Raw genomic sequence first — 14,531 nt, 5'->3', positions numbered from 1 at the left:
TCTAACATGACTTTCTCATTGGGAGCCTTGCTATGACAGATGGTTGAGATGATTATTTGCTTTTTGCTGTTTTGTTTGTTTGTTTGTTTTGTGCCTGTCGCTGGTTTGAAGTGGTGAGGAGCTGGAAAAACACAAATCTGAACAGAATCTGGTTAGAATTAAGACGCTAGTTTTAGTAATGTTTTGGCTATTAAACAATAAATAGTAACTAATTTTTTTTTAAGTACATATGTTTTCAGACGCTTTATGAAGACAGAGTACTTGAGCCTTTTAGACAAAATCCAAACACCTGAGCACTGCATTGTATAACAACATCCTCCATCACAAAATCCTATCATAAAAAAGTGCCCTATGTCTTGGGGAAATATTGAGAATAGATTTCGCACTAAAGCTCTCTACAAAGAGTTCTTCTCATATATTTCACGAAGCTTCAGGCAGATCCTCAGATTAAAACCTTCAGTTGAATTGATGTATGTAAAGCAGCTTTCTCTGTGTATGGTTATCAAGAACAGACAGTAAGTCATAACAGCACGCTATGATAGTGCATTCAAGTTAACCCACAGATAAAAAGGTCACATTCTGTTTTTTTTTTTTTTTTCCATAAACCACATAAAACACCAACAGACACTGCAACTAGATGGGATGTTTCCACCAGAAAACACATTTCTTTTGTATGATTCAGATTAAGCACAGTATGGATTGTACTATAGAATGTGTTTCGTTCCTGCTGGGAAAGCAGACAGCACTACAGCTGGCTTAAGGAACCACCTGCTGAAAAGATGTTAGGATTACAATTTTTCTTTACTTTTTCCGTTCATTTATGGTAACATCCCCGATTAACTGCAGCTATCCGTTATATTGCACCCATCAAATACACTGCACACAGCAGTAGCACAAACAGAGCAGCCAGAAGCAGGCTCAGTCAAGGAAGCAGGAAGTGAAGAAAGAAGTGGAGAAAGAAAGGACAGGCAGAGAAGAGTAGGTGGTTGGCGGGAGGAGGGGCAATGAGAGGTGGCATGCAGGTCATTTAAACGCCAAGGCTGAAGGAATTGACTCTCTGTCAGCATCACTTGTCTCTAAAACCGTGATGGTGACCATTGCTTGAACTGAAGAACGTTCCCATCCCAGGCATCTTTTTCACCCATCAGCTGGTTTAGCCCAAAGCACAACTGAGCGCCGCGTGCCAGAGGGTGAGTGTATTGTACTGTATTGAATGTGGTGCTTGTGTGCAATGACTTCATTGTGTCTGCATACTTGCTTTACAAGCAAGTTAATCAAATATTATCAATTTTGACAATTACTGAATTTTGCTGATCTATATGATGCAAGTTTTTAATGATTTCCTTATGCTCCCAGGATGGACAAAGATCTTCAAAAAAAAAAAAAAATCAGATTCAAATGATTCTTATAACCAAAAGAAAACACAATCAGAAAGAAAAGCCCCTTAAAGCCAAACTTGTGAAAGCATGTGTCTTAAAGCTTCATGCAGCATCAGTATTTTGAAAATTAGGCTTGGCAGTCTTAGGGAATTAAAAGTCTTAAGAAATAAGAAAGCAGTGTCATAGACTCTGAGAATTTGGATCAGTGTATTATCATGGTTTTCCCTAATATGAGTGTTCATTTAAGCACTCATGATTAAGTCCACGCCTTTGAGAAACAATATCTAAACTGTTGTGCAGTATTAGAAAACAGGGATTTGTATAACTTTGGATAAAAATATACAGAGGCTGTTGTTGCAAGTCATACCAACTGTCCATATGGGACATGTGAGCCCATAAGACTGCCAGTAGACCGCTAAGCCTATCAAAAATGTATTGCTACCATTTTTGATTGTCATAAAACAAAAAGTAAATATTCTATTTTGAAAAATAAAAATAAAATGTCAAAGTAATAGAAATAAAGAGAGCTAAGAGGTAAATTGTGCTCAGCCTTAGTGTTTAAATTGGAATCTCACCTGGAATGACAGAAATCGTTTTCAATGCTCGGAGAACCCTGAACGTTCTCAGCGCCGAGACATTCCCAAGGTCCACAAACTCTGTTATATATCTGTAATAAGGTAGGATGACACACAGAACAAAAACCCCATGACACACAACACACACAATAACAACACGCACACGTATGTATGCGCAAGAGCACGACACCAGCACCACCATCGAAGACCAGGAGGGGACACCACGGTGAGAGAGAGAGAGCGCCTGTCCGACCAGTGGGAGGAGAACGGAGGAGGAAGAGGGAAGGAGAGGGACTGAAACAAAACCACACCTAACATCAACCCCGTGACTCGCCCACCCGCAAACACAAACACCTGGACTCTCTTACCTGGGATAACTGAAATTGTTTTCAAAGCCCTCAGAACCCTGAACGTACGTAGAGCTGACACATTGCCTAGGTTTACAAACTCTGTTATATACCTGTAAGGTGGATCAGATACAGTTACTCAGTAGCCATCCCAAACAAAGAAAAGAAAGAATAGATGAGTTACATTAATAGTTTCATAAGCATTATCAGTTGTGATTGACAGTTGTGGATTGAAGGGACCAGAGGCGATTTCTGTTCAGAATTGTATAGACGTGTATATTATGTAAAAACCATCATATATTCTACCAGGAAATATGTTATAAATGCAGTTTCCTGAGTAGGAAATGTCTGATGGACACTTTTCAGACCAGTTTTTACAGAGGAGAGAGCAAACATCTACAAGAGCACTCAAATGTGTCTGTTTAAAAATGTGATAACTTCATCAGTAACTACTAGACTGAGCTCACAAATGTAATGACAAATGTAAAAAGTAGAAATTTCATAAGCATTGCCTAGTAGTTGAGGGAAGCCTGAGTTTGTTTCTTCAATGATACAGACTGTACATGTGGATTCAATTTAGATTTTCTTTCCGATTTCTAAAAGTGCCTGCACCATCTTTTTACTAGTTATGACGTTTTGGTGTCAATATCAACACAGCAGATTGCAAAGTTGAGTCAAGGACAAAAGTTGGACAGATGAGTGTCATTGCGCCCGGGTAGTCATTAACTATTGGCACTATTACTACACTGTCTTCTGTCAGAGGTCCATCTTGCTGATCTTAGCTGGGTTTGTAGCATTTTTTGAATTAAAATCAAACAACTCAGATTATGTCTAAAACTAAATTGAATGAAACAAGTCCAAATGCATTTTGGCAAACAATCCCACATTATAATGCAGTACCTTCTATGTGACTGAAAAATGTCATGAATCTGTATTTTCCTGCTCATTTCAAAGCAGGAATGATGTGTTTATTGTGAATGAGATAAGGAGGGAGTGATTTTGGACACAACCTCTCATAGAAGATGTTTGAGCCCCACAGAAATAAAAGACCAGGTGTGTGACGGCTCTTTCCAATGATGTCTCTTGGACAATAAGCCAGCGATCAAGCTACGGAAATATACATTTATAATTATGTAGCTACTCGTATAAATAAATCAAAATGAAAACATAAACATCATCATGTATTCATTTTTCATTTAAAAATGTTTGTTTTCTTGCATTGATTGCAATGTTTAAATGTGTAACCATAGTTATCTAATTACCGACATATTGAAATACTTACGCCATTGAGATGACCATGAAATCCAGCCAGTTCCACGGGTCTCTGAGAAAGGTGAACCCATCTATACAGAAGCCTCGGGCAACAATTTTTGTGAGTGACTCAAACGTATAGATACCTGTGAAGGTATACCTTGAAAGAGAGAGAGGAATAGAAAGAAGATTGTTTAAAAAAAGAAGATGGACACTTTAACACAACATGACTGCAGAGGAGAAATACCAAAGTTTACTTACTCTACTTGTTTGGACCACTCTGGTGGGTCACTAAATGTCATGAATATACAGTTGGTCAAAATCGTACACATGATGATCATGCTGAATAATGTGAGGAGGCAGGTTAAGGAAAGTTAATTATATGTTCAATACAACAACTGGAATAAATTTCTTATTTACTTAAAAATTTAAGGAAGAGGTCAGAGACGAGACAAAGACAATGATTTACAATGCATTAGCATCAAATACTGACCATTTGTAATTCCAAAATTAAAAAAAGAAAAGGAAAAAAAGCTAGCTGCAAATACTGCACTGCCTGTTTCAATCACTGTAAAACAGAAAATGAATCACTTGAAAGGATATGAATGTATCAAAATCTTAATAGCTATTCGCCTAAGTAGATTAAAAGGACTTAAGATGTACAAGGAGGGCGTGGCACTGAAGCGGAAGATTGTTTTCCCTTTGTTTAGGACTATAAATGTCTGTGGAGAGAGAGAGGGAGAGAGAGAGGGAGACAGTTAGATAAATTGCAGAATTAATTATGTGGCAGGTATGGTTCAGTCCATGGCATGCAAACCTTTGTGCGATCTTTTTTGAACAAAGGGAAGAGATGACTGTAACTTGGCTGCTGATTAGCTGATGTGAGTCCTGAGCTCACCTCTGAGTCACGGGGCACTACTGCATTGGTTTCCTCTGTAGCTGCAGGACCGCCAGTCACAATACAGGTGACACTGATATCCGCGTGAACATGGCATTTGATTTGAGCTAACCTAACCCTAACCCTCACCGTGCTGTCAATTTACACATTTTGTAGTCTACCAGCATTAAGGCAGCAGGCAACGACCTTGCCACATTAAAACACGCTGAATTTGAGTCGTGCATTATAAAGATAAATGTATGCAAAAGGCTGTTTTATTCAGTTTTACTCCTGAGAAATCAGTCACCCTGTGGCACCAAGTCACCTGAGAGCCAGCTACCAGCTAACGCCTCTGTCCTGGTTACATCAGACAGAGCTTCAGCTCTGACAAGCTTTTCGCCACAGCTGTAGCTTTGTGTGCTGCCTGAAAAGCTGCAGACAAGCGCATGGGAAGCTCTCTCCTCTTCATGGCCAAATGACTCTCTTCTCCCCAAGTTTAAAGCTCTTACGGGAAGAGAACTGCAAATGCTGTCATCGATCAGGGGCAGATCTGCTGACTCTAGGCTCTCAACAACCACTCCCCACCCATAAACAGAACTGGGCCAAGTGGGGCTGAGCACTGGGGTGAGGCAGCAGTGCGTAGCAGTGTGTGTTTGTTTGTTTGTTTGTTTGTGCATACCTGTGTGTAGTTTGTGGAGGATTGTGACCAATTTTACGCAAAAACAAGATGGTGTGAGAGGAAGGATTACAAGCATCATTTACAACTGCTGTTACCAGTGCTTCCAGTTTCTTCACATACCCATGGGCACGACAGGTTAAAGTCAGTCCACAGTCAATTTATAAACTAGCGGTTTGGATGAGAGAGTGTGAACGAGTTATGAATGTGTCCACAGAGGAATGTTTTCCTCCGTCACTGCATCCTTTAGCAGATTTATGACACAACTGACAATGTAGGCTGCTAGAATTAAACGAAAACATATCATGTCCTGTGTAAGATGAGTGTTGAAGAACAATGTCGAGATCAATTCATATCAGAATTGGTGATAATTTTAACACTTTGAATTCAGGTGCATTCTGAATCTTTACATTCAACTTGTCTTATATTGATAGAAATGCAGCTTCTGTCGACGGAAAACTAATAACTAATACAACTATCTTAACATATATTGCTTTTTCAGTTTGCATTCGAGTAATGTTAATAATATAATTACAATTGCTGCACATACGCCGCCCTGCTGTTGTATAGAACACGATTCTAATGGTGGTGCTTGCGCTTTAATATGCATAAGACTAGAAAACTATCTCCACTGTGAGTTTTTGGTATTATCACACCACAGGAAACACTGGAAAAAATGGTGGAGGCAACCAGAAGAGTCCAGAGACAGGTGGTGTCCTGAAATCTAATTAAGGTAAAAAATAGAATCCACAACGCCGGGAGAGACAAAATGTATTCTTTCCATCAGAGGACTCCTCTCCCCTCCCTGTTCCTTTTTGCATATGGAGAATCTACTTAAAATATCCTGCCAGTATCTCTGTCACATGGAGAGACAAATTATCTGTATGTAATCAACATTATACAAACAGGACAGCAAAGGATATACAGTCATGCTCTCTCAGAGGTCAAGTGAATCTTTCTGCTGACCAAGCATCCACAGTATATGGATTGAAGGGGAGACTGTAAAATGAGAACTATGTCATTAGCAGGTTACACATGCACAGCATACATAAGTGTCCTCCATGTGTCAAACCCAATAATGAAGGTTTTTGAAAACTTCACACACTAACCAAAGATAGTTTTGTCCTTTTTGAGTTTCCATACAGGTTGTCCTCTAGAGCATATGAACGTTCAAAGGGTTCAGAAAGATTCACAATTCAACTACCAAGAGACCTCGTTCAGTCAATGAAATGTGTCCATTTGGGAACAGAAAATTTGTTGATGCAAACTTGGCAACCTGGCAGAATTGCAACACAGGATGCAAATGTCAGGCAATTTCCTTAATTGATTGTCTGCCATGCTGATCTATATCAAACAGTGATTTAAGCTTATAAAATACTAAATGGATATTTCCTCCATAAAAGTAAAATTTTCATGTAATATCTACATAGATATATGTACATATATCTATGTAGATGTCACATATAACCTTAAATTTAAATCATAAACTAAACAATATAAGCAAAGTAAAAAATATTCAAAAATGGAATCAAACCAATTGAGGCCAAAAATGTATATAAAAAAAACAAAGTATCTATGTGCAATACAAAGGCTTGATAAAAGTAAACATAGTCCCAACTTATGTTACTAAGGACTGCTGCTACAGATGTCCAGATAGCTGTCCTCTCAATTTCTTCAGTTTAGGAATATGATTTGTAATATGATAAATCATATCAGCAGTTTGATAACAAACAATATCCTTTTAGTTATAGTCTGTTATAAAAGAAGCTGGTTAAATGAAGAGCTGCAGGCAATAGGTGCTTATTGCTATTTGGATGAACTATAAACTCGCTCACTATCATGCCACAACTGAAAAACAGACACACAATGCGAACACAATACTGTTCTGAATAATGATACATTGATTTATTAATCACTCTATTCTCAAGTTTAATTAATTTCTTAGACCAATTTTCTAAAGTAGGTTGACAGATAGTGAGCTGGAGACACACTCGTCTGTGAAAATTTTGCTTTCAATGGGATTGACACATCACTTGTGATGTGTACTGTGAAGTTTGAGAAGCCCCAGATGAAGTGGATAAACATACGGTCGCACAGATAACAAAATGCCCTTCACATAAAGTGTATGACAGTACATCAACACATCACTTTCACACTGATCTGCCTTAAATAGTTAAATACCTACATACTGTATATGTACAACCATATAAAAAGGTACAACTCAGCAGAGTAAACATCACTGTGAAGAGGCTTTGTCTGCTGCAAAGCTGAAGAAATGTTCCTAATTCTCCACTGAGCTTGCACATATGCAAGAATCTGGAGGCAGAATGCAGCTGCAAGGACTTTGTGTATGTGTGTGTGTGTGTCGGTGAGGAGGAGGAACAGTGGAGCAGGGATATGGAGAGGGGCTTGCAGGGGTATGGGACAGCAGCAAAAAGAGCCAAAGAGAGAGACAGAGAGATGAGGGGGTGGAGGGGGAGTGATGCAGAACAGAAAGCCAGAGAGCTGCAGAGGGGAGAGAGCCAAACTTGAGATGGATGGGTAGACGGAGGAAGAATGAGGACTGGGAAGACATGCAGCAGAAACAGAAACTGAGAATGAGATGATGAGTGGAGAAACAAAAGACAGCAAAGAAAGGGGAAGGAGCTGTTGTACTTATCCTTCAAAGACCCCGGCCTGTCATCAGGGCAGTCCACTACTACAAAGATCTGGTCTTTCTAATTTGTAGGTCTGTGACAAAATTGCAATGGTGACTAATAAAAACAAATGTACAGTAAAGACAACATGTAATCATCAACAGTTCTGATGATTTATTAAGATGGTTATTCTGCATGACAAAAAAGCCAAACATCTGCTGCTTCCACCTTCTGTTTGTGGATTTGCATTTTCTCTGAGTTGTATATCATCGCAGAACAAAAACTCTCAAATGTTGGTTGAACGAAACAAGTCCAAACAATTAACTGTTCACTTGGAAGTTTAAAATGTCCTTCTCAAGCACGAACATACCCTGAGTCAGAAGGAACAGAAAACACATCACACAAGCAGCTTCAGCTGGACTTCAGCTTATTCTGTAATGATACCTGATATGGACCAAGTGCATTTTTAAGCGGTTTCCGGAGAGGCAAAAATATCGTACCTCGACTTCCACATTGTTCTCTTTTAAAGTTTGATGCTTTGTGACAAAAACATAGATCTCAGTATGCTCTTTGGCTCACTATCTTTTGAGCATCATAGCCTAAGACAGGCAGTGATAACTTGGCCAGCAATGTCTCACCTAAAAGTCTGCACACTCATTTCACTGCAAATTATACGGTGGTATGTGAAAAAAGAATGCGTCATTCTATTTTTGTTACCTGTATGTTGTGCTGCAAAACCCTATTTTCCCACCATTACCCCACCCTCCTTTTTACCAACGTGGTTAGCAGTGAAAGCACACTCAGCCCCCACCCCCCACCCAATCCCTTCCTCACTCAGCCCAGTACAGGAGGATGCTGTGTCATCAGAGACTGAGGACTCAGACAGAGCACTAAAGCCTGGCCCTCACTCTAATTTACTACACCCAGAAAAAAAAAAAGAGAACGCCGGAGAGGAGGCGGCGGAAGGGAGAAGGAAAGCAGAGTAATGGACTGAGACACACTCAGATACAAAGATGGTGGGATAGGGACATAACTCAATGGTGTGTACAGAGCTACATGCTGAGATTCAGACTCCGCTGCTGCTTTAGCCATGAGCTCCCTTTGTGCACTCACTAGCAGTTACTGCGCTGCAGAAGCCTGAGAAGAAATGTTTGCTCCACTGCACAGTCGTCTGTGGTAAGATGGTCACCAAAATGCCCATCAGGGTGAGAATGAAGCTTCTGCATCAACAAAACCTGAACATCGTTCGAACTCCGCTTTGTGCAAACTGTTACACAACAGCCAATTCAAGCTGAATCATCCCTGGTATACTTCCATGTACATCAGCGTCCCCTCTGCAGAAGCAAACACAGAGATGTGCACCTGACCAGAGCCAGCTGAAACACTCATATGCCCTCCATCCATCCTGTCCTGTTCTTCCTGTGTGACTACAGCAGCTTTAACATTGCCTAATCACATCAGACATTTGAAAAGCCCAGGCAGTCCTCTCCCCATCACAGGGGAAAACGAGAACTGCAACGCTGCATTTCTCTTCCTCACCACTGCCCCCTCTTCCTCTCTTTGATGCATGAGTGCTGTGATCAGGTTTCCTGCAGCTGACGGTAACACACACACACACTCACTCAGTCACTTAGACACACTCATTGACATACAGTGAAATGGTGAGCGATAGGATCGGTGTCGGTCGAGTAGAGGGGGTGAGCAGCCTGGAAAGGTGAGGGCACAAACATCATGAGGAATGGGGGCTAACCATAAAGGTGCGGTAAAAGGACACAAGCTTTAGCGCATTAAAAGCATGACCGACGTGAATGATAGTATGAAAGAAAGTCAACGGGAGGTCTTAGCCTGTGACCTTTACTGAACTGATGAAATGCATGCGCTTCTATGATGAAGTCAACAGAAGTTAGTCACAGCCTGTACAAACAAAAGTGTACTGTATGTAGTGCAGGAAGAAGTAGCTGTATGGTCCGATAGGCTGTATACCTGGAAGTCTAAAAGCTGAGTATCTGCTATCAATGTTGCTTTTTAAAATGTGCCATTTGGAAATGCACCATATACAGCAGAGCTGCACAGAAGATAAACTATAAATATAAGCTAAAGATATTAAGTGTATAAATGTATTATAAATGACATCATTATTTTACGAATATTTCAAACTAATCATATATTTCTTTGGTTATTTTAAGGTAATTTTAACTAAAGGTTTCTAACACAAGTGACTCAAGATTTTGGCATAACCCTTGGTCCTTGGAGTTTAGTGTGTTTAAGCCTAATCTGATTGAGCTTTCATCTAAATTTTTGAACAAAGAGTATCGAATTGGCATTCTGTTATGCTCCAATTAATTTTTTTCACCTACAAAATCAGTTGTTGCATAATTTACCAAATGTCTTTAGATGCAGTTATTGCACAGTAAGTCCAATGAGCTACATCAGATCCAATCCTGACAGCACTGGGCCAAAACATTAGGACTCATTAGGAGAGTATTCAACTATCAGCTATACACTAACTATCCAAAAAAAATATTTTTTAAAGTCATCTTGTGTTAATTAATTTCACAATATAGTCTAATTACAAATAGCTAATCCACTGATCCCTTCACACAGACATTTGCCTAAATGTGGTTGGAAAAAAGTGTCTCCTGCTGCAGGCTGTGTTTAAAAAGTCCAAAGCAACTTTCTTTCAGTCACCAAAGAGCAAACAGAGGTGAAAAATAAGAGGAGGTAAGATGTATGCATTGAGCGGTAAGCAAAGAGGGGAAAGGTAAAAGGACAAAGGATGCAACCCCTCCTGTGACCACTGCTGAACGAGGGCTGTGGATCGATACATCACAAAAGACACATACACTTGATAGTTTCATCCAACCAGTGAGAGAATACTGCTGGCTGGGATGACTGATCCTGCTGATCCTGCTGACAGGGCTTCTCGCGCCTGTACAGGCCGCAGATTCTCTTACACATTATCACTGCCACCAAGTAAAAAACTGGCGACTCCCAAGCTGCTGAAGGTACTACAGCATGCGCCGGCCCTTTTCTCTCCACTTCCTGCCATCTTCTGCCATCTCCCTTCATTCCCCTTTGATAGTGCACAGTTAGAGTAAGGGCAAAGCCGAGCCAGACATGTTGTCTTTAATTAATAATAATAAGAAAAAATAAGAAAAAGATCACATTAACATATTGAATTAAATGATTTTCCCTCGCCACAAACATTATGTGACTGTGACATGACTGAACTGTAAAGTCACATTATGATCCTAAATAACAGTATGACTGGAGTAACACTGATATGACCTTCATTGTTGTTGTACAACAACAACATTAGATGGGATTTTTGGATGTGCCTATCTGTTTTAAATCTTTCTAAAACCCCCTACAGAAAAAAATAGAAGCAACAAATATCTGCACTGTATTGAAAACATGTTTGCAGCCTAGTAAAAAAGTGGAGAGAAAATATACTGTCAGGCCCCCAAGTTGTTAGAATTTCATCACCACATCCACACACATCTACAGTGCAAACGCATCTTACATTGTAACGATGCAGCCCTGATACAAGTGTGATTCCCTTTGACAATTTTTTGGACACCTGCAATCTGGAAGTGTGTTTTATTACAAGATAATTCAATTACCAAAAGCATCGAATAGCCTTTAAACCTAAAAGTCATGTCAACCCCTCATGAACACAGATGGTTAATCAAAAGCGCAAAAACTGTATAAGAAGCTAACCCTTTCCCAAGAACGGCTATCTACAGTAGCCCTGCAGTGTTCAGTGTTGCAGAAGCAGAACAATTACGTGACTCTGCTTCAGTTGTGCTTTGATTTTTCAGGTGTAGCCTGCAAAAAAAAAAAAAAAAAGGTGTGTGATCTCCCAGTGCACCTGAATAAGGTAGTGACTGTCTCAAAGGTAAAAAGTACTGAAGAGCTCTGAAATGTTTCAAGGTCATCCTTGAAATGATGAAATTCCTGTCACTCTGATTAAAACAATAACTTTGCCTTTACTGATATGAGATTTTAATTACTGTGAATTTTATCTATCTTTAAGCAGCATTCGAGGAAAAGTGGTTTGTGGATTGGATCAGAGGGACACTCACTTTCTTGTTCAAATAGAATGGGTCCAAATCCTCCAGTGGTGTGGCCACCAGTCCATCAGGAATGTCTCCATAGATGAACGGTAGGCTCTTCCCAGCCTCCAGGTCACTGTTTGGCTTGGGCTCATTGTCGTCAGATGTGTCGCGGTGACTACTGTCCGATCTGGGCTTGGGTGGCTTCTTGTTCTTCTCTTCTTTGATGCGCTTCTCGATGTTAGCGAGAGTCTCAGGGGTGAATTTTTTGAAGCTGTCAGGTCCTGGGGGTGCAAGAAGGGGTGCGGCCATGTTTTCATCCTGCAGCTATTTCCTCTTTATTTGTTTTCCATACCAGACATCCAGCTCTGAGAGGAAGAGAGGGACACAGTGAGAAAGTGAAGACAAGTGATACTGTGCAAAGAGAAAGTAACCTCTAGTTTCCTTAATTGATGTTTTATCCGGTGTCATTGAAAACACTGACTCTACATCATTAAACAGTTTACATTTTTATATTTATAGTTATATCAGTTTCAGTTTTGCTGAAACACATTGATTTTACTTGTTCTGCCAGATGGCAATGGCAAATAAGGCTGAAAAGTGCAAACATGTGGAACACAGACCAGTCTGTACCTTTTCTGCTCTCTCCATCAACCTAAATGACTAAAGTACTGTGCCTGTTATCCCCAGAAGTTTAACTTTGATACTCAGACAGCATTGAATTCCTTTTTCTTCACACCTTTATGGCCCTGACAGCATGGACAAAGTGTCCAATTGTCTGTTCTTGGATTTATGCTCACAAAAATGCAGACCCTTTAACTTAATCAACACATATTTGACTGTCTTCTTCACTGGTACCTGGAGTGGCATTTCGCGGTATTTGTGTCTCAGGGATTGCCCATTTCTTCTGTATTAAGTTGATGAAGTTAATGATGAATAAAATGACACTGTGATATGAATCACTGGTGGCACTGAGCTGCGAAACCCTGATACAGCTCTCTGTGGTTGAATCTAAATGGCTCCTTCTAACCATAAGTGGAGAATATTCCTAGCCCACAGGCTAATACAAGCATGTTTTCGGCTATACTGGCAAATGACAAGGAGCCATATAATTTCATTTCACTAGAAGATCATAATAAGTTGCTTTTGGAAATGAAGACACCTTGTTGTAAATTCAGTTTGGCATGTACTACTGCAATCTACTTATCACACCCATTGTCATAGAAATTATCATATAAATTAAATATGAAGCAGAAAAATGAATGTGACTGAAGTCTGTGGTGGAATGGTTTGGGTGGGGCTTTCTTCTGCACGATAGTAATACAAATGTTGATACATCAGAGCTGGAATTAAAACACACTAACTCATGAAGGTTTTTTGTTTATTCTTGATGTTTCTCACAATTTTGTTTGAGAAAAGTTAAAACCTTTGAGAATGCCAACTGGCCTAGCTGTACTGACCAAAACAGTGACTCTATAAACGACAATGTATTTATTTTTGGTTTACAAATAACCAAACATGGCCTACAGTGAACTATCAAGCTGAAGAAGAACTAACTTAGCTATTAAGTAAAAGATGTTGAAGATCAGGGGTTTAGACAGTAAAGTATAATAATATCAAATGTATCTCTTCAGCCTTCACACATGATGACCGTGCTGTTTTATACAACATATTTGACTCTCGAGTCACAGCTCAGCCAAAAATGAGACAATGTGAGAAACGTGTAAGGAAACAAGAAAAACATATTCAAGGATACAGACCTAGAAATGAATCAGAAGAAAGTCAGGACAAATCCACAGACAGAGAGAGCTCCAACAACCCCCGTTTCTTCGAAAGAAAAGCACACCCAACCGGGAGAGGGATGAATTTAAGTAACCCAACCTCGGCACAACCTCCAAGTCTCCTTCCACCAATGCCTCATCAACTGTTCTGCCGTGAAGGTGATTCAGAGTCCATGTGCACGTCAAACATTAACAGTAGGAACAGTCCTCAAAACGGCCAGCGAGACTGAGAGGCGACTGTCTGGAAATCCTGCAGATGCTGCTTTATTTCCACCAACTTACTAGGTCACAAGAGAAATGCTGCATGAAACCCAGCGATCTGACTTGCACATTTTAAATGAAAAGGGACTGCCGAGCTCACTGGAAAACCAACACTAAATCCTGTGGGCACAGATCCGAGCCAGGTGAGTCCGGAAATACATGTAGCCTAAATATAAAACAATTAAAGAGAGAGAAATAAAAGGAAAAAGAAAGAAAGACCCGAAGGGTGGCAGAGAAAACTAACAACTCCAGCTCCCTCTGCTCCCCCCTCAGAGCAGAGGAGGTCAGCTTCAGCAGACTGCTCCGACGCTGCGTCCTCTGCGCGGCCCAAAGACATCCAACAGCCGTGAAAAGGCCGTCCGGCCGGACGATGACCCGAGCGGACACCGCGGAAACACGGAGCTATGAGAGCGGGGAGGTGGAGGGGTGGAGGGGTGCGGGGCTATGGACCGCTCGCATCACAGTCACATGGTCCAAGAGAGGAGAAGAAGAAGAAGAACTTAAGACATCCTCCGTCCCCTGCAGTGAAAGTCTGAGGCCGCCCGTCGCTAAATAAAAGATGTCAGTCCAGACCACGTCCTCAGTCTGCTGAGAGCAGGGGAGCCCTGCAGGCAGTCAGCATCACTGATCGCACAACTTGGCTGCCAGATCTTTTAAAGAGGCCTCACACAACCCCCGGCATCCTGTATGACT

General features: G+C 40.6%; 1 protein-coding gene across 9 annotated transcripts in view; it reads right to left on the bottom strand.

Annotated features, from left to right (window-relative positions):
• Positions 1 to 12,108, bottom strand: part of scn8ab (sodium channel, voltage gated, type VIII, alpha subunit b) — a 38,946-nt gene extending 26,838 nt beyond the window's left edge. For 5 of the 9 annotated variants that reach the window (XM_029502561.1, XM_029502562.1, XM_029502559.1 and 2 more), the window contains exons 1-5: positions 11,827 to 12,108; positions 4,156 to 4,274; positions 3,814 to 3,903; positions 3,584 to 3,712; positions 1,955 to 2,046 (exon numbers count right to left, since the gene is read on the bottom strand). In XM_029502561.1, coding sequence (XP_029358421.1) covers positions 1,955 to 2,046; positions 3,584 to 3,712; positions 3,814 to 3,903; positions 4,156 to 4,274; positions 11,827 to 12,108 — 712 coding nt within the window. Of the gene's footprint in view, positions 1 to 1,954; positions 2,047 to 2,322; positions 2,415 to 3,583; positions 3,713 to 3,813; positions 3,904 to 4,155; positions 4,275 to 11,826 lie in introns of all 9 variants that reach the window. The other 4 variants (XM_029502558.1, XM_029502563.1, XM_029502567.1 and 1 more) reach the window with 1 other exon arrangement.
• Between the last annotated feature and the right edge of the window lie 2,423 nt (positions 12,109 to 14,531).

Source organism: Echeneis naucrates, chromosome 5 (genome assembly GCF_900963305.1).
Source record: "Echeneis naucrates chromosome 5, fEcheNa1.1, whole genome shotgun sequence".
In the NCBI taxonomy this organism is placed as follows: Eukaryota; Metazoa; Chordata; class Actinopteri; order Carangiformes; family Echeneidae; genus Echeneis; species Echeneis naucrates.
This window is presented reverse-complemented; position numbering and strand designations above follow the sequence as displayed.